The sequence below is a fragment of the Brachionichthys hirsutus genome, chromosome 15, assembly GCF_040956055.1.
Source record: "Brachionichthys hirsutus isolate HB-005 chromosome 15, CSIRO-AGI_Bhir_v1, whole genome shotgun sequence".
NCBI lineage: Eukaryota > Metazoa > Chordata > Actinopteri > Lophiiformes > Brachionichthyidae > Brachionichthys > Brachionichthys hirsutus.
The window spans coordinates 12758728-12783842 of NC_090911.1; the positions used below are offsets into that span (position 1 = coordinate 12758728).

The following is a 25115-nucleotide window of genomic DNA, read 5'->3' on the forward strand; positions in this document are numbered from 1 at the left end:
TCTGAGCCTCTGATTGGCTACGCTCGCTTCCTTCCTCGCCTCGGATTGGTTAGATTTATACACGAGACGTATGATTGGTAGAGATTGTGGGCGGGACATGTTCTCAATTCCGTAGAAAACTAGCCTGTAGTGTTGGATCGGCGTGTTAGCCGGACGTGTTAGCATCGATTCAGGCCATGAATTGATTCGTGCCGGCCGCGTTCTCAGCTCGGGAGCCCGGGGAGCTCAGCGGGGAGTATTTGGGTTCGGTTCTCTGTCGGGGTTTAAAGCTAAAGCAGCTTAGCATCATCTCTTTACGGGTCTGGTAACCTGGCGAATGGCTAGCCGGATAGCCGCTAGCAGCTAGCAGCTTTCCTTTATGTCTGAATAGTCTCGTTAAATGGATAGCAGATAGTTACAGATAGTTCTAGTCAGTTTCGCGTTAATGGTTTCAAAATGGACCTAAATTTTTACTCTGATCTGTCGGACGGTTGTTCTCAAAATGTGGATTCGCAGTTTTTGGACAGCCAAGATTATGTTGGATACTCCGAGGAAAATAAGGTAAACGCATTATCCTGCCGGAGAAGGTTCGATTCCTGCCGGGGAAGGTTCGATTCTTTCACGTCTGTTTGCCAGTTTTCAGAAGGAGGCGCCGGTTACCTGGCCATCAGCGGGGCGGGCCACCCCTTCCTGTCCGCCGAGGTGAGTGGGTCGGACCCGGACCCTCCGGTGGACTCTTCCGGTTCCGGTCGGACTGACCCACCCCTCCGTCTCTTCCTCCCCGTGTAGCAGACGTTCCACACGCCCAGCCTCGGGGATGAGGTGTTCGAGATCCCCCCCATCTCGCTTGATCCGGACCCGACCCTGAGCATCGGGGACGCCGTGTCCCACTTCGAGTTGAGCGATGGATCCGACGGCGCCGGGGGGGGGCCTTCGGGCCCCCGTAGCCTCGTTAGCAACCTGGTGGTGGAGGCCAATGACCCGTCCTTTGCGTCCACCTTTGTGAACTCCGGGTCTCAAGGCCTGGAGCAGCTCAACATGGGGGCGATGTCCCAGGCCGGCGGGGGGGGGCTGCTGAGCTCCTCGGCGCTGGTGAGTCCCGACCCGTGGACCTCGCAGGGCGGTTCCTTGCTGCCCTTGAGCCTTCGGAACCTTTTTTTGTTCCTTTGCAGGAACTTGGGAGTTCCAGCGGGTCACATTTCAGCAGCCCCTCCCCCATGACCATCGACGTCCAGCTCGGGGAGCTCGGCCACGGTCTCCTGGGGGGCCCCCACCTGTCCACCATCAATCAGTCCGAGCTGGCGCTGGGGCTCGGGGGCGGGACCCCCGAGCAGCCGCTGTCCGCGACTCCGTCTCCAGCCAGCTCCTTGCAGGATGAAGACATGGACGACTTCAAGGTGAGACGCCCCCCCCCCCCCCCCATTTCTGTCTCTGATCTTCCGTCTCTCTCTCGTTCAGAGGAGCGTGCTGCTCGACTCCCCCAAGTCTCTGTCCTCGTCCTCCGCCCTGTCCCAAATGTCCTCCTATTCACACCCGTCTGTGTCCCTGGCCGCCGCCAGGAGGGGCGGGGGCAAGCCGGCGACGCTGGCCTCGCTGGGGGGGGCGGGGGCGGGGGCCAGGAAGGAAAGGAAGAAGAAGGATCCGAATGAACCCCAGAAGCCCGTCTCGGCCTACGCGCTGTTCTTCAGAGACACGCAGGCGGCCATCAAGGGCCAGAACCCCAACGCCTCTTTTGGGGAGGTGTCAAAGATCGTGGCGTCGATGTGGGACAGCCTGGCTGAGGAGCAGAAGCAGGTAGGGGGGCGCCCCCCCCCCCCCATCCTAATCTGACTCCCGGGGGGCTGTCTTCAGCTCCGGTTCTGTCTCCAGGTCTACAGGAGAAAGACGGAAGCAGCCAAGAGGGAGTACCTGAAGGTTCTGGCCGCGTACCGGGCCGAGCGGCTCGCTCAGGTACCGCCCCCGCCCCGCCCCCCCCCGTCTGGGACCCTTTTTCCTGCTTTCCTCACTTTGAATCTGTCTTGATCACAGCCTGCTGGCGATGACATGGAGACCGCCGCGTCACCCCCCCCACCGGTGGTGGACCTGACGTCCCCGGACCCCCCCGGCGCGGATCACCTCCCCCCGTCCGCCAGCAAGAGCCTGGAGGAGAACACCATCACCAACATCTGTGCCTCCAACATCATCCTGGACGTCCCGGAGATGACCACGCGGTCCCGCACGGGGGCCGTCAGAGCCCCCGCCCCGGCCCAGACCATCACCAAGATCATCATCCCCAAGCACATGCTGCAGGTGGGGGCCCAGCTGGTGACGGTGCTGCCGGGGGGGCTCCGCACTCTGCAGCCGACGGTGGTTCTGTCCGCCGCCCCCCGTCAGCCCCCGCCGCTGCAGCAGATGCAGAACGCCCCCCCGCCGCCACGGCTCCAACAGATGGCGCCGGCCCCCCCGCCGCTGCAGGCCAAGCCTCGCGAGGGAAGCCCCGCCCCTCTCTCTGTGTCCATCACCAGCACGCCGCCGCCCCCGCTCCAGATCAAGATCGTTCCCGCCTCCTTGCAGGGCGGCCCCTCCCTGCCCATCCTCGTCCCGAACGCCGTCAACGTGATGGGTGGGGCGGGCGCTCCGGGCGACGACGACGACGACGTCACGGAAGTGCTGCCCCCAGAGGAGGTGAGTGTTCATGGGGGGGGGGGGGGGGGGCTCGCTGTTAAACGCTGAATGTCACCCGACACCGAGCAGGTGGGGGGGATCCCGGTAAAGATGTCCCCCCGTGCGTTGCAGGACGACATGGAGCTGAACGGGACCGGCGGTCCAGTCCTGGGGGGGGTGTGTGTAAGGGCGGGCTGCAGCAACCCGGCGGTGGACAGCCGGGACTGGGACCGCGAGTACTGCAGCAACGAGTGCGTGGCGACGCACTGCAGGTGAGCACGCCGGCCACGCCCCCGGCCACGCCCCCTCCCGGCCGCGAGGCGCCGCTTCTAATCTGGACCGCTTGTCTTCCAGGGACATCTTCATGGCGTGGTGCTCGATCCGGAACGGGTCCCTGGGGACGGTGAAATAAAGGGCAGACCCGGCAGAACCGACGGGTCGTCTGTAAATATTAAACCGGGCCGGTTCTGATCCGCGGCTTCCCGTCAGGCGAGGTCAGAGGCTAAAGGAGGGGGCGTGGCTCGCTGGCTGGATCGATGACGCTGATGTCATCGTCACGCAGGACGCCAGGATCAAAGATGGGGGCGGGACCTTCGGCCTCCCTTTGGGGACTTCCTGGTCAACGTAGTTCTTAGTTTGAGTTTCCTTACGCGGGTCGGTCGACGCCGTTAGCGGTGCGCTGCTGGACGCCGTCCATCGAGAGACACCAGCCCGCCTGAGACGGCTTGTCCTGTGGCCGTCCAGGTCCGGTCCCGCCTTCAGGTGATGAAATGTTCAACCATTGGCTGCAAAGTCGCTCAAGTTAATGTTCTCTGAATAAATGAGGAAGAACTGCTCGAGTCCGTGTTTGTTGTCTCCGTCCGTGGCCTGTCCCCTCGGGCGTCTTTGGCCTGTCCCCTCGGTCGTCTGTGGGCCTGTCCCCTCGGTCGTCCGTGGGCCTGTCCCCTCGGTCGTCTTTGGCCTGTCCCCTCGGTCGTCCGTGGGCCTGTCCCCTCGGGCGTCTGTGGGCCTGTCCCCTCGGGCGTCTGTGGGCCTGTCCCCTCGGGCGTCTGTGGGCCTGTCCCCTCGGTCGTCTGTGGGCCTGTCCCCTCGGGCGTCTTTGGCCTGTCCCCTCGGTCGTCTGTGGGCCTGTCCCCTCGGGCGTCTTTGGCCTGTCCCCTCGGGCGTCCTTCACCTGTTCTGAGCTCGGGAAAGGGACGCCGCCTTCAGCCTTGATACAAACGGTTTGAAGTGAAAGCACACCTGTCTGTCACCATAGTGATGGGGCGGGGCTAAGAGGACTACGCCCTCTGTCACGCCATGGTCACATGATCAAGTTCTGTAAAAAGGAAATGGTAATCTGGGAAATATCTGAATACAGAGGGGGGGGGGGGGGGAGTTAAAGCTCTCATCGGGAGAAGGCGGAGCCAAGGATGCATCGTTTGTTCCGTTCAACGACGACAGGTGAGAACGACCTGAGCGGCGTCTGAACCGGCGTCTGGTTTATTCATACAAAAACACTCGTACAGGTGAATACTGCACCCCCGTAGTTTAAATATATAAACTTATCCACACTAAAAGCAGATTCCTTATAAAGTTTGGCCGGACAGTTTCTAGTTCATGGAATGACAACCAGGAAGTAAAAGCAAACATGTAAACAACGGCGGCGGCGTTCCTCTTTAGCCCGGAGGAGGCCGACGCCCGGTCAAACGCACCTGGCGAGTGTTTAAAGAACTCGAGGAGCCGCTAGCGGCCCCCAAAATACGCCCCGAAGAAAACCGAGTAGGAGGAGCTTGTTCCCGGAACACGCGGCGAGCTTCCTGCGTCCCGTTTGCTATGGTTAGCGTTAGCCGCATCCCGCTACGGGAGCGCCGGTGCTCCCAGTCTGAGGTAGAAGGCGGCGCCCGTTGCCGCGGCTACAAGCCGGCGATCAGCTTGAAGGAGGGAAGGAAGATGCCGCAGCGGTGCTTCTCCAGGTTCTTCATGATGCGGAACGTCTTCCCGCAGGAGGAGCAGCTGAAGGGTTTCTCCCCGCTGTGGAACCTCAGGTGCGCCTTCAGGTTGTGGCGCAGCCGGAAGCTCTTGCTGCACTGCGAGCAGGTGTGCGGCCGCTCCCCCGTGTGGAACCTCATGTGGCGCCGGAGGCTCTTCCTCAGGGCGAAGGCGCCGGGGCACGCCGGGCAGGAGTACGGCTTCTCCCCGGTGTGGAAGCGCTCGTGGCGCCGGAGGATCTTCCTCCGCTTGAAGGCCTTCTGGCAGACGCCGCAGACGTAGCCGTCCCGGGTGTGGGCGACCACCTCCCGCAGGCGCCACACGCCGCCCCCGCACGGGGCGAAGCAGCAGAGGCGGTGGCCCGTGTGGGGGCCCTGGTGGCGGCGCAGGTCTTTGGGTAACGGACCCCCCCCGGCCGGCCGCGGCGCCCCGAGGACGTCGACCAGCTGCACCGAGCAGGGACGCGTCAGCCGCCGGTCCGGAGACGTGAGCTTCAGCTTCATGTGGAAGTCCCTCTTCTTCTCCTTCGGGCTCTGAACCCATTCCCAGACGCCGTCCGAGGGGGAGGGGCTGCAGGTCGGCTGAGGCCCCGCCCGATGGGGCGTCTCCGGAGTGCCAGGTCTCGGGGTCGGACACTGTGCTTTTAGAATCAGGGGGCACACGAACTTGACCCCGCCCCCCAACAGGAGGCTGCGGGGGTCCGGCTGGACCACCAGGGGCTTCTGTTTGCTCGGGGAACTCTGGGATGTCTCGCTCTTCAAGGTCTCCGTCCACGTCCCTGCGGGGACAACAGGGCTGCTCTCATTCAGCGTTTGTAATAACTTTATTTAACCCGACAAAAGGGGCGTGAGAAGCGGCGGTGAAACCTTCTCACCTTGTAAAACGACTTCAGTCTGAGACTCCTCTTCAGACGCCCTCGCCTCCACGGCAACCTGATCGATGACATCACAGGGGGGAGGAGTCACCTGACTGACCTGTTCCTCAACCGGAGCGTTTCCTCCTGGATGGGGGGTCCCTGAAGGAGGAGGCCCCTCCAGCGCCTCCTCCTCCCTCAAGGCCTCGTCATCAGATGAAAGGGTGAGTGCTGGAGGAGAGGGGGAGGGGGGGAGAGGGGGAGGGGTTACATTCCTCTGAATGAACACGCACAACTTGTGAACGGAACCGTCCTCCGGTTTAAAGACACGCGAGATTATCGTTAACCGGATAAACCAATGACGTCGACACCCCCCCCCCACGTAACGTCCAGGTGACGCCAGATCAAACCGCGCAGACACGCACGCACCGGCGCGCCCGGGACGACAACAGGAAGTCGGTGTTTCCGAGCGACCAACCGTCGAGCTCCAGCGGTGAACAGCTGTCCTCGTCCACCTGGACCCCGATGCTGCGCGTCCGCGCCCCCGCGTGCACCGCGTGCACCGCGTGCACGGCCAGCGACGCTCCGTAGCTGCTCTCGAACAGTCTGGTCAGCTCGACGGTGGCCGCTTTGAGCAGCCCCCCCAGCACCGACTCCACCTGCGCGTGCAGGTCCGACCCCCCCGCAGACATCCCGGCGACGGTGCAGCAGAAGTACCCGAGGAGAAGGAGCCCAAAGGTTTATTTACCGCATGGCTCGCGCAGAGGGGCGGGGCTTAGGCAGGCGCAGGCGCACTGGACTCAGGGGAGGAGTCAAGGACGAGGGACGTGAGGACAAAGTTGTCTTTCTGTCTGTCTGTTACTGAGGACGGGACGCCGTTTGTTTGTTTGTTTGTTTGTTTGTTTGTTTTTTGTTTGTTTTTTTGTTTTTTGTCTATTTGTTTGTTTTTTGTTTGTTTGTTTGTTTGTTTGTTGTTTGTTTGTTTGTTTGTTTGGTTTTTGTCTATTTGTTTGTTTTTGTTTGTTTGTTTGTTTTTGTTTGTTTGTTTGTTTTTTGTTTGTTTGTTTGATTGCTGGATGGATCCGGATGAATAAAATCTGAAAATTGTTCTTGGTCTAAATTTGATCCATTAAATCCTGAGATTGATCCGGATTCCCGTCCGGATACAGAAACATCTGGATTTTCCCATTTACTTCTAATGGAGGCTTTTTCTAAGCATCCTATCTTAAGGGGGGGGGGGGGGGGTGAACCATCATGAAGCGCGTCTCCTGGTTCTGATCCAGAATGAGGTCCGGATATAACCGGAAGATCACGTGATGTAAAGTTTAAGCCTTTAGACTTTACCGCGGATGATCCGTCTAACGCGTTTGTCATTGAGCGGAGGACCTGTCCATCATTGATAGTCAGTGACTCCTATTGGTTGAAGGGCAAGGGTCGGGGGCGGGACGGGGAGGAGAGGGGAGGAGCAGTGTTTTTATTGATTGATTATTATTGTTATGGCTGGAATGGTTTCCTCGGTTTCCTCAATAATAAATTAATAATAAATGAATAACACGCAGCGAGAACAAACCCCCACCCAGATGACGTCACTGCACCTGCCACCCATAGCCCCGCCCACTTGCGCCACCTTTCCACCCATTCGTTTTCAGGCCCACTTTATCCTCCTTGTGGGTCAGGGTCAGGGTCAGGGTCAGGGTCCCAGCTGACTGCGGGCGAGGGGCGGGCTACACCCTGGACGTGTCACCAGCATGTTTCCATCTCTGTTCTTGTTCTAGGAGACCAACAGAAGCCCCGCCCACCCGCGTGACGTCACCACGCTAAAAGGAATCCTACACGTCACCGTGGTTGGTGTCCGAGCCGTCATTTATTTAAGACTTAACAGTAAGTTACATTTCTCTCGTTACAAAAATAGAGCGTGGCCGTCGTCGTGGTAGAAAACGTGCGTGTGACGCGCAGCCCTCCCCGTGCGCAGCGTTTCCACTCAGGGGGGGGGGGGTGAAGAGAGAGGATGATGAACAGGTAGAACACCTCAGGTAGATCAGCGGGGATGAAGAGCGAGGATGATGATGATTAATATGGACTGACGAGTTCAGAATTCGAACCTGATACAAAAGAGGACGGCTGACCGTTAAGGCTGTTGGTCAGACGTAAAGAGTGACTTAATAATTTAATAATCATCATCATCATCATCATCATCATCATCATCATCATCATCATCGTCATCATCATCGTCGTCATCATCGTCGTCATCGTCATCATCGTCGTCGTCGTCGTTGTCATCGTCATCATCATCATCATCATCGTCGTCATCATCATCATCGTCATCATCATCATCATCATCATCATCATCATCATCTTCGTCGTCATCTTCGTCGTCATCATCATCCGGATCGATTTCGCCTGACAGAGCGTCTTCGATCCAGTCCTCCAGCTCGTCGACGGACGGCAGGTCCTCGCCGTCGTCCATGTCCATCCAGACGCTGTCCGCCTGCATCCGATCAGGGACATCAGGGACATCAGGACAAGGACCAAATACCCCCCCCCCCCCAAATAAATAAATAAATACCACTCACATCGTCAGCATCAACGACACCGATCTGTGGGGAGGACAGGTCAATTCCAAAGGTCTTCTCCCAGTGGGGCAGAAGCTGCAGGAAAAGGGGCGTCGGTTAGTCCCGCTGGTTCCTGTCCCCCGGCGGACTGAAGCGTTCCTGTTTTCCTACCAGGGGGAAGTCGTCGGGGTCGATCCAGACGATGCTCAGGTCGGGGTTGTTGGTGTTGTCCTCGGCTACTTGCTTCAGGATCTCGAGGAACTCAAAACCATCTGAGGGAGGGACGCGTGGCGGCGGTTAGGACGGGTTAGCCTGGACGGTTCTGTCCTCGTGTCAAACGCCGCCGGCCCCTACCTGGGTCGGCTTCCTCTGCGAAAGCAATGATGTGTTCACCGTCCACATCGTCATCCTGTGGGGACAACGAGACGCTGAAGCCCCAGTGGGGTTCTGCTGCTCGGATCGGACCCGGGCTTTAGTGGTCCTGGTGCTAAAGGTTCCGGTTCTTACCCAGATCTCGTACATGTTGTGTGGCTGCAGCTTCCTCAGAGTTGGTCTTGAGAAGACGGAGGAATAAATGTTAGACTTCTGGTTTTACAGCCTTCACCTCACAGGACCTCCTTTAACCCGAACCCGAACCCGGACCCTAGACCCTTTAACCCGAACCCGGACCCTTTAACCCGAACCCTAGACCCTTTAACCCGAACCCGAACCTGAACCCTAAACCCTTTAACCTGAACCCCAAACCCGAACCCTAGACCCTTTAACCCGAACCCGAACCTGAACCCGAACCCTAGACCCTTTAACCCGAACCCGGACCCTAGACCCTTTAACCCGAACCCGGACCCTAGACCCTTTAACCCGAACCCCGAACCCTTTAACCCGAACCCTAGACCCTTTAACCTGAACCTGAACCTGAACCCTAAACCCTTTAACCTGAACCCCAAACCCGAACCCTAGACCCTTTAACCCGAACCCCGAACCCTTTAACCCGAACCCTAGACCCTTTAACCCGAACCCGAACCCGAACCCTAACGCCCACCTGTCGTTTGCTTCGATGAACTTCACCAGCTCCTCCTCCGTGTAGGGTTTTCCTGGGATGAGGACCGGATCATCCATGAAGGGTTCGTAGAAGTCCACCTCGTTGAGCTTCAGCTCCAGAGCCTTGGCCACCTGCCGGGCACAACCAAGGGATTAGAACCAAGAACCGAAGACGATCCACAACTACCCAGATCAGATCTGATGAAGGTAAAACCGGTTATATATATATATATATATCAAATGTTTTAAACTGTTTGTGGAGTTCCTCAAGGCTCAATCCTTGGCCCATGTTAGCTCTAACTGAGTGAGATGGTAATTTAACAACTGCTCCTATGCTAAAGCTAATCAGTGGAACGACTGGAACATCTGCAGGACAGGGCTGGAGGACCGACGATGACTTTAAGGAGCTTTGACCTACGAACGCTCCCCGTTAACCTTTGACCTCCTTTGTAGACGATGTCGTTTCCACGCTTCTGTCCTGCGGAGTCTTATTTATAAGACGTTAATACTCACTTTGGGATTGAAGGTGGCAAAAAAGGAGATGTGAGGATGGAACTCTTCAGCAGCATCGGCGAAAGCCTCAAAATCTGAAACGTCACAGGCGTCCATTAGATCGGCTTAATGTGTTAGCTTAGCATCGGGCCGTCGTGCAGGTGCGTTCTGAATGGTGGTGAAAAGCAAGCAGCAGGTTTTCACTACAGATTCTTACGTTCTGACTTGTGACTCTTAAAGTAGCCCACCAGTTTGATGTCCTCTTCGATGTTCTCGAAGCCTTTCAGCTCCCGACTGTTGTCAATGATCTCCACCGGGTCCTCGAGAACCTGCGAGGGGACAAGCACGAGGGGGACAGGGAAGAGAAGGGGACCCGCTTTGAGATTGTGGTTGGACGTCGCCAGACTTTAGCGCTCGGCGGTCACATCCTCACGAACATCGTAGATGAACTCCACGAGCGTGTCTGCTGCGAATTCGCCGTCGTATTCTATGACCTCATCGTCCGTGAAGATGAAGACGCTGTCGGACTCCTGGAGGCCTTGGAGGAGAAACGGCAGCAGGAGTTAGTGTCCCTCCCGGGGGGACGGCTTCGTCTCAGCTCGTCCTTACCTAACTTCTTGGCGACGGCCTTGTCAAGCTTCGCATCGATGAGGCCGACTCCGACGTCCTCGTCGTCAAACTCGTCCAGGACCTGGGCTGCAAGCTGCAAGACAAACGCACCGCCACGTCACCGAGGACACACACGCACACACACACCTTTGTGGACACATTCCGTGGACATTTACACCTCTTTTGTCGCTCGCTGGCTTCGTGACCATAAAAGCCGGCTTCCAGAGCGCCGCTGAAGCTCGTTCTAAATCCGTACGAAACCTGAACCGCATGACGGACAGTCGGATTCACCAACGGCGGCCCAGGAAGTGGTCAGAGTGTGTTCCACACACACACACACACACACGCACATACACACACACACACACACACGCACATACACACACACACACACACACGCACACGCACACACGCACATACACACACGCACACACACACGCACACACACACACACACACACACACACGCACACGCACACATGCACACCCGCACGCACACACACACACGCACACACACACGCACACACACGCACACACACACACACACGCACCGGTGTCTGTTGCTCTTGCCATTATTCGTTTGACTGTCCTGCAGGATTTCCTCCAGATAATGTTTGACTAAAGTGTCATCAGAGATCAGAGTTGAGTTCAGCAGCAGGCAGGCTGCTAACCGGAGATCTATAATCATCTTTGAAAGGTCTCGTCAGCAGGCAGGCTGCTAACCGAAGATCTATAATCATCTTTAAAAGGTCTCGTTGCGTTTATGGTTTGGCGCCGCTCCGTGTTTCGTTGCTAAGATAAACCGGAAAGGCGTGAGGGACTGAGCCGAGACCGATTCCTCCATTCTCTCCCATCGCAGCACATTCCAGGTTTCCACATGAAATATCCAACATGCAAAGCCCCCCCCCCCCGGGCCTCGGCGTGTGTGTGACATAGTGTGTGTGTGTGTGTGTGACACAGTCTGTGTGTCCAGCGATCTCATTTCTGTTGGAGAAGCTGAACCCTGCAGCTTCAGGCTGAAGCAGCCTCAGTATCTGGGATGGATTTCACACAGCAAGTACACAACAAGTATACAACAAGTACACAACAAGTACACAACAAGTACACAGCAAGTACACAACATGTACACAGCAAGTACACAACAAGTACACAACAAGTACACAGCAAGTACACAACATGTACACAGCAAGTACACAACAAGTACACAACAAGTACACAGCAAGTACACAACATGTACACAGCAAGTACACAACATGTACACAGCAAGTACACAACAAGTACACAGCAAGTACACAGCAAGTACACAACATGTACACAGCAAGTACACAACATGTACACAGCAAGTACACAACAAGTACACAACATGCACACTGTACAGTCCTTCACAGAGACACCGCATCACATACAGGCAGCTCTCAAACACATCACGTCAGCCAGAACATTTCATGTAACGTTCACGAACCCCCGGAGACCCGGGACCCGGGACCCGTGAGACGGGTTATCGGTGACCAAAAATAAAAGCCCGTCCAATGTAAAACCCAATAACCCGCGTTGATCAGGAGAAACACAAGCCGGCCCCCCCAGAACAAATATAGCAGCAGCCCAGGGACTATTTTGGCGAGGTGGCAGCGAAGCTCGCCGCTTCGGGATCCGCTGACGAGTTCTGCAGGTGTCAATCGCTGCACAGCGCTGAGCAGGCAGTTCTGGGTCCAGAAGCAGCGGCGCCGGATGGCGATGAAGACGAGCAGCGTCTGTCTCCCTGTTTGTCCTTCTATAATTAACCCTTACTGTTTGTCCCCCCCCCGGTTCCTGCCTTTATCTTTATCTAGTTGTGTGAGTACATCATAGTTGCTAACGCTAACCCAGGTATCACACGCTGCAGGTGTGCAGGTGTGCAGGTGTGCTGCACGACGGTCAGTTTAAAATGACATGCGGTCTGCTCAAACTGCTGCCGGAGGATAACTTGAGCATCCGACATGAGCTCAGACATCCAACCGACATCCGTGTTGAAGGATGATGTCATGTTTCTGCAAGGAATGTGATGAAACGCAAAGCATCCGAGGAGACGGGAGGCGTCGTACGTGCATGAGCCCCACACACACACACACTTACACACACGCACACACACACACACACACGCACACACACACACACACACACACACACACACTTGGCTCCCCTCTTTGCTGACGTGCAACACATTTTAGGACTTCACTAATCATTTCCAATCATTACTGAAGGTAAACACATTTAACGTTTAACTGTCACAGGTTCGAGTCCCCCAGCCAGCAGTTCCCCGTCACACACACACACACACACACACACACACACCCCACCGGCACCATTTGGAGTTCCCTGTGAATCCAGAGGGATTCTGCGTCGCCATCAGTAAACCATCCGTCCTACTTTACCCAGCGTCCCCGTCTCAACGCACCTCGAGGGCCAACTCCTCCATCTCAAACTGTCTCTGGGCGACGCGGCCGGGGCCGGGGTGGTCGTGGTAGTACACCACCATTACGTCGTACTTCTTCATCACCGACTTATAGTTCTTGGCGTTGAGGTCGTGGACTCGGTCCTTCCCATCGTACTCCGGGAAGTCCAGGCTGTCCTTGCCCCATGATAGTCCTCCAAAGGACAGCAAGACTGCCAGTAGCACCCAGGTCCACTTCATGGCTCCTCTCTGAGATGATGCAGGTGTTGCTGCCGCTTCAGAAAGAAGAAGAAGGAAGAACAAAAAGGAAAGAGTTTAGTAAAAGAGTCCCTTCCACTCCGCGTCACCCAGAAGAGAGCGAGACCAAGTCCGGCGTCCACCTTATTAAAAACCTCACATGGGCAACTGGCAGTGGGGCAGCGGGTGGAGGAGGGGCCGGGCTAAGTTTGACATAGGTGTGAGTGTGGGTCAGCGGGGGGTGTTACCGAGCGGTGGGAGGGGGCGCTTGGGTTGTGGGGTCACCGTGCTGTGTGTGTGTGTGTGTGTGTGTGTGTGTGTGTGTTCAGGGGTGCTAAAGTGTGTGTTTGGACCTGTCTAAGTGGGTGGAGTGAGAAAAGAACTAACCTGGGCTCATCCTTCCTCAGCAGATGGACACAAAGGAGAGCGGCGTGTGCGTGCGTGCGTGTCTGTTCGTGTGTGTGTGTGTGTGCGTGCACCAAATGAATAATCGGAGTTACGATGGATTTAGAGCCGTCTGAATCGGAGGCAGTCGTTCCCATATTAAGTGTCGATGGATCCCAGCTAAAAATAATGGACGCAGGACAGCGTACCGAAGTACATATCAGGAGGGGGCGCCGGTGTCTGATTTGCTCCTGCTGGCAAATGTGGTGACGGAGGGTCAGACGGGGACGGGGGGACGGGGGACGGGGGGGGGGGGGGGGGGTGGAGATGGATGGCGGAGCACCTGCTGAGGATTCGGAGCGTAGGTGTCACTTAGCCCTGACTCAAGAAGAACGTGAAACATAGAGGTGGGAGGGGGGGAGCAGGGGGGGGGGGGGGAGGGGATGATCTTCAGTCTGATCTGTTCATGTGTACATCTCAAGTGTACAGTACATGTGTACAGTACATGTGTACACTGTATGACGACTGTGTGACTGACACAAAGGTGCGATCTAAGTGAATGCAGCGTGCATGAAAAAAGTAAAGGGGTATTAATAAATCTGAACCTATTAGTTCACACACACACACACAATCTCAATGAAGCAGTGAGACCAAAATAAACTTTTAATAAAAACAATAAATAAATATTTTCTGCAAATTTGATAATTTAATTCAATAAATTACAAGGAAAATATATTATTATAAAGCTCAAAGTAATGAAATGATGATGTCAGAGTGCGTCCACTCCACATTTAAATATCTGATATGTGCAAGTTAACCGTGCACTGTGGCACTAACGACCCCTCATATGTTTACAGAAAATGTTGTTATTTTCAAAAGAGGTAATGTTTAATGGGGAAAAAAAGAATATATTTGTTTTCCTGAATCAGAAGGAAGATATGCTAGATGTACTTTTCTCTTTTTACTGACGTCTGCAGCTGTTACCTTTACTGACCAGTGGATGGCGCTCTCTAACTTGATACAAACTGGGATTAAAACGCTAAACCTATTAGTGGGGTGAATTTCTGCAACGATGAACCAAATAAACCAAATAATAATCAACATTTACTTTAAAAATTACAATTTCCTCCTGCACACAAAATCATGGATTTCGTATGCAAATGTAAAGACAATTTTAAAGCTCACTAATTGATATAAAAAATTTACAAAAACTTCAACCTGTTTGGAAGAATTTTTAATCTAATTTCTTTCAGATCGGTTTTGTGGAATTGGACTCAGTTTGTTCCTGAATCATCCTTCCGGTCTGTTGACGTAGTTCTATCTCACCACGCCCCCCTCGGTGACATGGACTCACCGAGGGGGGCGTGGTTATAGGCTAGCTTCCTGTTTACGTCCAACTCAGAGCTCAGACGGTGAGAACGACTCGTAGTGTTTTATTTACTGATTTATCTCGCTAATTCACTTTATTGTATTTACTGATTTATCTCGCTAATTTGAGGCTCGGACGGTTTATTGTTAGCTCATGTTGCGTTAGCTAGCTGTCTGTTTAATTAAGCTAGTTAGCTTCGTTCAGGTAAGCCGAGACGGCTAACATATGAACTACAAACAGGCACTTCGGGCTATTTGAGATAAAACCCAACATGTGTGTTCTACGTCATCAGAGTGTCATTCTGCAGAACCCTTCTCAGGAGTCCGTTAACGTTTTGCACTTTGAACAGATGGCGGCGGTTCTTGCCAACCGAGCCGTGGGCGCCATCGTGGGATCAGCTGTTGCAGATGCAGCAGGTGAGATGTATATTCTCAGTAAACGGGTTTTCCTGTTGTTGCACCTTTAGGACACCGAGCCGTTCACTTTGGAGGTTCTGATCCGGTGTCTCTTCCCCAACAGCGCAGCCTCTGCACTGGGTGTACGACCGCCAGAAGCTGGATGGGATTCTGGCTCAGGATCCTAACCCTGAGTTCCGAGCCGAGTCAGCGAACCCGTTCTACAGGAGGCGGACGGGCCTGCAGAGCTGCTACGGGGATCAGGCCTTCATCCTGCTGGAGTCCCTGTCTGAATGTGGAGGTAGATCCGGGATCAGGGATCGGGGATCAGGGATCGGGGATCAGGGATCAGGACCCACACCTCACTGCGTAACAGTGAAACCATCGAGTAGTAGCAGTAAAATAACCGGTTATATGAGTATTTGCCTCGCTGTTTCATGTCTGTCATGATTGCGTGACTCTCCGGTGACTCTCGTGTTTGGCCAGGTCTCGACGTGCGTGATCTAACGCAGAGAACATTTAAATTCTTCGGCCCTGGATCAGAGTACGACACGCCCATCAACGATCCTTACAGAGTGGCGGGAGGTAGGACAACGACCCATGTAATAGTCCTGTAATACAGGAACACTGATAACGTGTGTGTGTGTGCGTGTGCGTGTGCGTGTGCGTGTGCGTGTGCGTGCGCAGCAGGGCCGAAGCCCCAGCTGCCCATCGAGGGGCCGTGGAGACACGGCAGTCTGAAGAGCTTCCTGAAGAACGTGGATGCAGGCAAAGCGCAGACGGGCAAGTCTCAATGGCAGCGTGTTCAGAGGCCGTCGACCCGAGGGAGGCCGGCGACTCATGCGGTGCGTCTGTCTCAGGCTGTGAGAGCGACTGTCAGGTGGATGGAATCGCCAAGATGGCTCCCATCGTGGCCCGTTACGCAGGGAAACCGGAAATGCTGGAAAAGGTGGAGCAGGCGGTCCGGATCACCCAGAACAACGACGCGTGTGTGGCGGAGACTCTGGCAGCCGCAAGGTGGAGCTTTAATACCTAGAATAGGACTTCCTGGTAGTTATTCTGCTGCTCGGGTAACACCGCGAACGCGTGCAGAACTTTACGAACGCGTCTCCTGCAGCTTGTCTGTCCAAATATTTAATGTAAGAACTCAAATAAAGAGAGGGTGTGTCCGGACAGGTTCCTGGAGTATTTCATCCTGAACGGTCCTGATCCAGACGCCTTGGATTCGGTGCTCCGTCAACTCAGAGACCCGAACAGGAAGCAGCCGCAGGACCTGGACGGAGCAGTCGTTGGTAAGTGAGGCCTGAGGTAGCCGGAGTCTTCATGTGAGTACCTGGGTCGTCGTGGGAACGGAGCGCCTGTGCTTGACTTCTTCTCTGGTTATTTCCAGGCCACGTTCTCCAGGTGAAGGAGAATCTATCAAAGACCCCCCGGGAGCTGATGCCTGCTGTATTCACAAACGCCTGAGGTAACCCCTCGCAGCGCTAAACAATCCCGTGTTTAAACAATCCAGCACACCTGTGCTTAACGCGCCCCCAGGTTTACCAGGTGCATTCCAAGCAGCGCTGCATGCGGTCCTGACAGCCCAGCGCTACGAGCAGGCTATCAGAGACAGCATGAGCTGTGGCGGGTGCACCTGTAGCAGAGGGTCCTTCATCGGGGCGTGTCTGGGGGCCCAGGTGAGAACGAATACGAGCCTCACACCTGGGAGCTTCTGTTTGTTGTCAAATGTGCCCTTTAACTCTCGTAGGTTGGACTTGAGGGAATTCCGGCTTCCTGGAGATCCAGGACTGCGAGTTACGACTCGGTGCTGAAGCATGCCAAGAAGATAACCCAACAGTAGCGTCCTGCTACCTGCTGCACCTGTTTCACACGCCGAGGGGGGGGGGGGGGCCCAGAGCAACATGAGAAACGGTTGCGCTTTGTCAGAGCAGCGAATGAAGGCTCTTGTCTCAACGGTTGGGCGGCAGGAGTCTGATGTTTTTGTCTCTGTTAAAGGTTCATGTGTTCTACAATAAAGTTACATAAAACAAATCTATCATTTACTCCTGAACACTGATGCAACCTGTTACAGACGGATAAGAAGAAATAATTACCAATAAAGTACTTTAGTTCAAACATTCCTGTCAGTCGCTGTGTGGGTGATCAATAGTAGATTATTAGAGTATTGGTGATCAATAGTAGATTATTAGAGTATTGGTGATCAATAGTAGATTATTAGAGTATTGGTGATCAATAGTAGATTATTGGAGTATTGGTGATCAATAGTAGATTATTAGAGTATTGGTGATCAATAGTAGATTATTGGAGTATTGGTGATCAATAGTAGATTATTAGAGTATTGGTGATCAATAGTAGATTATTAGAGTATTGGTAGTCGGGTGACGTACGGCTGTCTGACGCTTCCACAGAACACGCAGGAACCTTTAAACTTCGATTTGCTCCTGAAATCTATCTTAGTTAGATTTCACTATGCGTGCCTGGAATTAATCCGGTAGAATTCGGTATAATTAATCCGGTATAATTAATTTACAGCGAATCTGCGCGCTCCGAGTAGTGAAATGGATCTAAAGCTAAACATTCGATCAGGAAGGAAGGGATCGATCACCGTCCTTTATTAATGTTGGAAAAAGCAAAAGGTCAAAGTTAAAACGCGTCTCCGGTCTCTAACGCGAACACAAGTCTGTCCCTCCGCGGCCACCGTACAAACATTCTGACGACAGTCAGCGTCTCCGAGGCAAACATGGCCGGTAAAGGGGGGAAGCAGGGTCGGACCGGGACCGGGACCGGGTCCGGGCTGACGGGTAGAAGAGGTGCCGGTGAGCAGGAGCAGCAGGAGCAGCCGCTGCAGGCGGTTCTGGTCGCTGACAGCTTCAACCGGAGGTTCTTCCCGGTGACCAAAGACCAGCCGAGGGTAGGAGCTAACAGCTAGCTAGCATAGTAGCTAGCCGCGTCCATGTTGTAAACAGCGACATGGCGGATCTGGGAGCATCTCAACATGGATAAATATGCAGCCCGAGGGCCTCTGATAGGCGGAGACATGTCCACCTGTCTACCTGTCCACAGGTGGCTTAGCACGACGAGCTAACAGCTAGCTAGCATGGCAGCTAACTGCAGCAACATGGCGGATCTGGAAGCATCTCAACATGGATAAATATGCAGCCCGAGGGCCTCTGATAGGCGGAGACATGTCCACCTGTCCACCTGTCCACCTGTCCACAGGTAGCTTAGCACGCCGGCTGGTTTAATTTGCTCCGTCTCTTTTCCCAGGCTCTGCTGCCGCTCGGTAACGTGGCCATGATCGACTACACCCTGGAGTTCCTCACGTCCACCGGGGTGCAGGAAACGTTCGTCTTCTGCTGCTGGATGGCCGGTAGCATCAAGGCACACCTGCTGTAAGTCCCGCCCACCGGTGCAGCGCGTTTTCACCTGCGTGAGCTGCTCCGGATGTAAACCCGTACCCGTGTCTGTCAGGAAGTCCAAGTGGTGCCGACCCACCTCTCCGAACACGGTCCACATCGTCACGTCGGAGCTGTTCCTCTCGCTGGGGGACGTCCTCAGGGACGTGGAGGCGAAGTCTCTGGTGCGGTCGGACTTCGTGCTGGTTCACGGCGACGTGGTGTCCAACATCGACCTCAGCCGGGCGCTGCAAGAGCACAGGTGAGACGCGGCTTGGTGGCGTGCAGGTGGACCCCCCGGGGACGCTCCTGACCCGGCGGCGTTCTGCTCGAGCGCAGGCATCGCCGGAAGACGGACAAGAACGTCTCCGTGATGACGATGGTCTTCAAGGAGTCGTCCCCCGGTCACCGGAGCCGCTGCGAGGAGGATGACGTCATCGTCGCCACTGACAGCGGGAGCCAGCGGATCCTGCACTACCAGAAGACGCAAGGGACGAGGAAGCTGCAGTTCCCCATGGTGGTGATGATGATGATGAAGATGAATATATTGATTAGATATCCGTTATTGATCGACAACCCCGTTTCATTCACAGAATATTTTCCGCAGTGAAAGCGACGAGTTTGAAATCCGACACGACCTCCTGGATTGTCACATCAGCATCTGTTCGCCGCAGGTGAGTGTCCGGGGCCGTCCTCCGGCCCGCCCAGCTCGCCGCGGCGGGCCGGAGGACGTAACGGGGCTTCCGCTTCCTCAGGTCGCCGAGCTCTTCCATGACAACTTCGATTACCAAACCAGGGACGACTTCGTCAGAGGCCTTCTGGTCAACGAAGAGGTAGCGGCCAGCCGGAGCGACTTCCTCACCTGCCCACGCCGGGCGCCGCCGGGCGCCGCCCCCTAAACCGTCGCTTCTTCCCCTTTAGATTCTGCATAACCAGATACACATGCACGTAACCGACGGTTACGGCGTGCGGGTGTCCAACCTGCTGATGTACGACGCGGTGTCGTCGGACCTGGTGCGGCGCTGGGTCTACCCCGTCACCCCCGAGGCCAACTTCACCGACCAGAAGGGGCGGGGCTGCACGTTCTCTCGCCACAACGTCTACCGGGGGCCCGGCGTCAGCCTGGGCCACGGCAGCCAGGTGGACAACGTTCTGATTGGCCGGGACACGAGCATCGGCGCCAACTGTTATATTTCTAACAGTGTGATCGGGAGCAGCTGCACCGTCGGTGAGCCGCCGGCGCCGCCCAGGGCTGGGGGGGCGTGTCTCAGCGCCTGTCAATGCCAAGCGTTGTGTTTTCACCCCGACAGGCGACAACGTAAACCTGGACCACGCCTACATCTGGAACGATGTTCAGGTCGCCAGCGACGTGACCATCAGCCAGTCTGTGGTCTGCAACCGAGTCGTGGTCAAAGGGGGCGTGGCGCTGAGCAGACGGTGTGTCCTGGCCAATGGCGTGAGTCCAGCACCAAGTCCAGGTGTTCCAGAAACGCTTCCCGCCTGACTCGTCACCGTTTCACTAGGTGGAGGTGGGACCCAACGTCTGCCTGGCCGAGGGCACCGTGGTGTCCATGCACCATCCGGAGGAGGAGGAGGAGGAGGAGGATGAAGACGAGTTCCAGAGTGATGATGCAGCGGCTGGCCACGCCCAGGTCAAGACCAAACTTAAAGGTGAGTTTGAAACGGTCCTGTAACGAGCTAACGCACCTGAAGGGTGAGACGGTTCCGTAACGAGCTAACGCACCTGAAGGGTGAGACGGTTCCGTAACGAGCTAACGCACCTGAAGGGTGAGACGGTTCCGTAACGAGCTAACGCACCTGAAGGGTGAGACGGTTCCGTAACGAGCTAACGCACCTGAAGGGTGAGACGGTTCCGTAACGAGCTAACGCACCTGAAGGGTGAGACGGTTCCGTAACGAGCTAACGCACCTGAAGGGTGAGACGGTTCCGTAACGAGCTAACGCACCTGAAGGGTGAGACGGTTCCGTAACGAGCTAACGCACCTGAAGGGTGAGACGGTTCCGTAACGAGCTAACGCACCTGAAGGGTGAGACGGTTCCGTAACGAGCTAACGCACCTGAAGGGTGAGACGGTTCCGTAACGAGCTAACGCACCTGAAGGGTGAGACGGTTCCGTAACGAGCTAACGCACCTGAAGGGTGAGACGGTTCCGTAACGAGCTAACGCACCTGAAGGGTGAGACGGTTCCGTAACGAGCTAACGCACCTGAAGGGTGAGACGGTTCCGTAACGAGCTAACGCACCTGAAGGGTGAGACGGTTCCGTAACGAGCTAACGCACCTGAAGGGTGAGACGGTTCCGTAACGAGCTAACGCACCTGAAGGGTGAGACGGTTCCGTAACGAGCTAACGCGCCTGAAGGGTGAGACGGTTCCGTAACGAGCTAACGCGCCTGAAGGGTGAGACGGTTCCGTAACGAGCTAACGCGCCTGAAGGGTGAGACGGTTCCGTAACGAGCTAACGCGCCTGAAGGGTGAGACGGTTCCGTAACGAGCTAACGCGCCTGAAGGGTGAGACGGTTCCGTAACGAGCTAACGCACCTGAAGGGTGAGACGGTTCCGTAACGAGCTAACGCACCTGAAGGGTGAGACGGTTCCGTAACGAGCTAACGCACCTGAAGGGTGAGACGGTTCCGTAACGAGCTAACGCACCTGAAGGGTGAGACGGTTCCGTAACGAGCTAACGCACCTGAAGGGTGAGACGGTTCCGTAACGAGCTAACGCACCTGAAGGGTGAGACGGTTCCGTAACGAGCGGCGCTTTCCTCCAGCTTTCAGCCCAGCGGAGGTCGGCGCCGAGGGGAGGGGCTACATCTGGAGGGCCAGCGGCCCTGACGATGCCGAAGACGAAGAGCTGGCGCAGTGTCTGTGGGGTAGGAGAGCGGCCGGGCCGGGGGCGGTTTCCATGGCGATGGCGCCGTGCATCCAGCAGTGTGGCTTTGGTCTCTCCTGCAGCGCGGTTGGAGTTGAGAACCGACCCTGAGAGCGACAGCGAGGACAGCGAACCCGACGGCCCCGACGAGCCCGTGGTTCCATCGCCGGAGATGGACGACGTTCAATGTGAGGTTCTACCCGTAAGACCGCCCCCTGCTGGCCAAGCAGGGGCGTTAGCTCTTCTCTGAAGCCCAGTAAGTCGGAAGCCGGGTCCGTCCTGATGCTCGCCGTTCGCTGTTTCCGTGGCCAGCGTTCCAGGGGGAGGTGTTGGGAACGCTGCAGAGAGGCTTGGAGGAGAACATCAGCTGTGATAATCTTGTTCTGGAGATCAATTCCCTCAAGTAAGGGCGGTCCTTCCTCGGTTGCCCCGCCTTCAAAGCGATCTCTTCAGCGTGGCGTCTCCCGTTCCTCAGGTACGCCTACAACGTCGCCCTGAAGGACGTGCTGCAGATCATCACCTGGGTGGTTCTGGACTACCCGTCCCAGCAGCAGCGCTCGCAGCTCACCGCGGCCCAGTACGCCGCCCTGCTGCTCCCGGTAGGTGTCGCCGGGCCGGGGGGGGGGGGGCAGCAGAGGCTCCGGCTTCACCGTTCGGCTCGTCTCCCGTTCAGCTGCTGAAGAAGTGGGCGCCGGTGTTTAAGAACTACGTGAAGCGGGCCCAGGACCACCTGGACTGCCTGTCTGCCCTGGAGGAGCACTTCCTGGAGCAGGAGAGCCTCTGGGCTGCCCTGGTCAAGGTCAGCCCCCCCCCCCCCCCCCCCCCGTGACTCCGATCGGGTTGGACTCTCGTAACGCGCTGCTCTTCCAGGTCCTGATGGAGATGTACGAACTGGAGATCCTGGAGGAGGAGATGATCCATCGCTGGTTCTCCCAGGGAGCCACGACGGATCAAAGAAGGAAGCTCCGCGAGAACCAGGGGGTAGGAACCGGTCCGGCGGAACGTCTCCGGTTCTGCACCGGTTTAACGGGTTCTTCATCCTCCAACAGCTGCAGAAGTTCATCCAGTGGTTGGAGGAGGCGGAGGAGTCTTCAGAGGAGGACGGGGAGTAACGAGGAGCGCCGAAGGAGCGCCGAAGGAGGGACGGTGGTCCTGGAGCAGGAACCAGAGGGGTCTCTGCTGGACACACGTGGGTGCCAATAAAGAGGACGGCCCCCGAGGACGGCCCCCGAGGACCACCCGAGTTGTGTCTCCTTTCCTGTTTGAACTGAAGATCTGACCTCAGGCCTCGCGTTAAATGAGAAGCTCGCTTTATCAGGACGCTTTATTGATCCCAGAACGTACCTGAACGGTCAAACAAACGGCGCCACGCCCCCGTGGAATCGGCCCCGAAACACACGGCCCTGCTTCAGAGTCGGTCAATCTTCACGCCGACTTCGATTTGCCGTCCCGCTTCGCCACGACGCCGTAGACGATGCCGGCGAGGATGGAACTTCCCGTCACGCCGGCAGCAGCCGTCAGCATCTTCCACATGCTGGCCGATCTCTGGTGCCGGTCCAGGAAGCTCCCGTGGTCACCGGGAACCAGGACGTACCTGCGACCGTCCCGCGGGGCCTGCAGCCTCATCGCCCCGCCCCCTTCCAGCACCACCTCGCCGAACCCCGTCAGAGTGCTCCCAACGCGCAGCAGCTCCTCGCTCTCCGCCGTCGCCTCCGGCCTCTCGCCGGCGATGCCGTGCAGCGCCGCGCTCACCAGCCCCTCGTGGGCGTGGCGGGACTTCAGGTGGACCCTCTCCAGGTAGCAGCCGGCGGCCTCCAGCGGGGTCAGAACCTTCACGGAGACGTCGGCGACGAAGGCTCCGGGGCCGACCAGGCTGAAGGGGACCGCGTTGCTGCTCTCCGTTCTGTTCGTGGTCCGGGAGCTCCTGAAAGAGTCGTTGGTCCAGTTATTGATCCGGTTATTGGTCCAGTCGTTGGTCCAGTTATTGGTCCAGTCATTGGTCCAGTTATTGATCCAGTCGTTGGTCCAGTTATTGATCCAGTCGTTGGTCCAGTTATTGATCCAGTCGTTGGTCCAGTTATTGATCCAGTTATTGGTCCAGTTATTGATCCAGTCGTTGGTCCAGTTATTGGTCCAGTTATTGATCCAGTTATTGATCCAGTCGTTGGTCCAGTTATTGATCCAGTCGTTGGTCCAGTTATTGGTCCAGTTATTGATCCAGTCGTTGATCCAGTCATTGATCCAGTTATTGGTCCAGTCATTGGTCCAGTTATTGATCCAGTCGTTGGTCCAGTTATTGATCCAGTCGTTGATCCAGTCATTGATCCAGTTATTGGTCCAGTCATTGGTCCAGTTATTGATCCAGTCATTGGTCCAGTTATTGATCCAGTCGTTGGTCCAGTTATTGGTCCAGTTATTGATCCAGTCGTTGATCCAGTCATTGATCCAGTTATTGGTCCAGTCATTGGTCCAGTTATTGGTCCAGTCATTGATCCAGTTATTGATCCAGTCGTTGGTCCAGTCGTTGATCCAGTTATTGATCCGGTCATTGATCCAGTCGTTGGTCCAGTCATTGATCCAGTTATTGATCCAGTCGTTGGTCCAGTCGTTGGTCCAGTTCTTGGTCCAGTCATTGATCCAGTTATTGATCCGGTTATTGGTCCAGTCGTTGGTCCAGTTATTGATCCGGTTATTGATCCGGTCATTGATCCAGTTATTGATCCAGTCGTTGGTCCAGTCGTTGATCCAGTCATTGATCCAGTCATTGGTCCAGTTATTGATCCAGTCGTTGATCCAGTTATTGATCCAGTTATTGATCCAGTCGTTGGTCCAGTCATTGATCCAGTCGTTGGTCCAGTTCTTGGTCCAGTCATTGATCCAGTTATTGATCCGGTTATTGGTCCAGTCGTTGGTCCAGTCGTTGGTCCAGTCGTTGGTCCAGTTATTGATCCGGTTATTGGTCCAGTCGTTGGTCCAGTCATTGATCCAGTTATTGATCCAGTCGTTGGTCCAGTCATTAATCCAGTTATTGATCCAGTCGTTGGTCCAGTCGTTGGTCAGACAGTCAGAGACGTCCATCCTGGTCCACGCACCATGATCGAGTGGTGGCGTTCCAGCACTTCCAGCGTTCCTCCACCGTGATCCTCTGAACCACCCCGAAGCATCGTGGGACGAAGCGGCTGGCCAGAGGTTCCCCGTCCGCCTGGACCAGACCTCCACACAGAACACAAGGAACCCTGAACCCTCTGGGGGTCAGCCCGAACCCGGAGCAGCGGGCGGCCCCTACCTTCCACAGCAACATACTGGAGCCGCTTGAGAGGAGACTCGTTCAGGACTCGGACCAGGTGCTGGTCTGGCTTGAAAAGGGGAACTTCCTAAAGTAAAAGAAATCAAACGGCGTTTAGATTCAGGCGTGTTTAAACGTCATCACGAATCAAAGAGGGATTAAAAAGGGATGCACACGCCTTCATCTTCTCCAGCTCCTTTTTCTTCTCTTGATATAAACGATAGAAAAGTCCCGACAGGACGAAGCTGGACCCGACGCCGATCCAACCCAGCGGGTGAACAGAGTCTCCCATGTCCGCCCGGAAGGTGGATTAATAAAGGTGTTATTAACGAATACGCGCCGTCAAAGCGGAGAAAAGTGGAATAAAACGCACCCAGGAACGCTAGAATCAACCGAAAGCAAAGCCTCCTGTTGCCTTGAGTTCATATCCTGGTTAGTCCGCGTTGCGTCACGGTCCATCAGCCAATGGGAAACACGCAGTGCTTTCCCTCCTGCAGCCAGCAGGTGGCAGCAGCGTCATGTTTAAACACGCAGTGCTGAACTAAATGCAGAGAGTTCGTTTGATGTCGTTGTATTTCTGTTACACATCGA

At 55.7% G+C, this 25115-nt stretch overlaps 5 protein-coding genes across 6 annotated transcripts; 3 read left to right on the forward strand and 2 right to left on the reverse strand.

Annotated features, from left to right (window-relative positions):
- Positions 1-186: 186 nt before the first annotated feature.
- On the forward strand, positions 187-3458 carry tox4a (TOX high mobility group box family member 4 a). 2 transcript variants are annotated; one of them, XM_068748456.1, is made up of 9 exons: positions 187-540; positions 616-681; positions 769-1071; positions 1152-1376; positions 1438-1773; positions 1849-1929; positions 2008-2643; positions 2755-2894; positions 2977-3458. In XM_068748456.1, the coding sequence occupies exons 1-9, from the start codon at positions 436-438 to the stop codon at positions 3032-3034; spliced, it is 1950 nt and encodes a 649-aa protein (XP_068604557.1). In that variant the 5' UTR covers positions 187-435; the 3' UTR covers positions 3035-3458. The 2 variants fall into 2 exon arrangements, with proteins under 2 accessions (XP_068604557.1, XP_068604558.1); XM_068748457.1 differs by having other exon boundaries at positions 772-1071.
- Positions 3459-7291: 3833 nt separating this feature from the next.
- Positions 7292-12954, reverse strand: casq1a (calsequestrin 1a). Its single transcript, XM_068749274.1, has 11 exons — positions 12571-12954; positions 10138-10231; positions 9966-10066; positions 9746-9857; positions 9550-9623; positions 9038-9168; positions 8506-8551; positions 8353-8407; positions 8170-8270; positions 8020-8094; positions 7292-7934 (listed from the first exon to the last, which is right to left on the reverse strand). Exons 1-11 carry the CDS (start codon positions 12805-12807, stop codon positions 7614-7616), a joined length of 1347 nt encoding a protein of 448 aa, XP_068605375.1. The 5' UTR covers positions 12808-12954; the 3' UTR covers positions 7292-7613.
- A 1598-nt stretch (positions 12955-14552) lies between these two features.
- LOC137904376 (crystallin J1A-like) lies at positions 14553-17070 on the forward strand. The gene is made up of 10 exons (XM_068748553.1): positions 14553-14600; positions 14907-14973; positions 15077-15253; positions 15439-15537; positions 15643-15735; positions 15813-15969; positions 16129-16244; positions 16343-16420; positions 16492-16631; positions 16703-17070. The coding sequence occupies exons 2-10, from the start codon at positions 14907-14909 to the stop codon at positions 16793-16795; spliced, it is 1020 nt and encodes a 339-aa protein (XP_068604654.1). The 5' UTR covers positions 14553-14600; the 3' UTR covers positions 16796-17070.
- Positions 17071-17690: 620 nt separating this feature from the next.
- On the forward strand, positions 17691-22500 carry eif2b5 (eukaryotic translation initiation factor 2B, subunit 5 epsilon). Its single transcript, XM_068748603.1, has 16 exons — positions 17691-17866; positions 18223-18347; positions 18427-18612; positions 18690-18867; positions 18944-19024; positions 19106-19183; positions 19272-19578; positions 19661-19806; positions 19874-20021; positions 21138-21247; positions 21333-21426; positions 21551-21641; positions 21714-21837; positions 21912-22037; positions 22109-22219; positions 22288-22500. Exons 1-16 carry the CDS (start codon positions 17696-17698, stop codon positions 22348-22350), a joined length of 2139 nt encoding a protein of 712 aa, XP_068604704.1. The 5' UTR covers positions 17691-17695; the 3' UTR covers positions 22351-22500.
- Positions 22501-22576: 76 nt separating this feature from the next.
- On the reverse strand, positions 22577-25109 carry mul3 (mitochondrial E3 ubiquitin protein ligase 3). The gene is made up of 4 exons (XM_068748604.1): positions 24703-25109; positions 24525-24612; positions 24331-24451; positions 22577-23162 (listed from the first exon to the last, which is right to left on the reverse strand). Exons 1-4 carry the CDS (start codon positions 24814-24816, stop codon positions 22664-22666), a joined length of 822 nt encoding a protein of 273 aa, XP_068604705.1. The 5' UTR covers positions 24817-25109; the 3' UTR covers positions 22577-22663.
- Between the last annotated feature and the right edge of the window lie 6 nt (positions 25110-25115).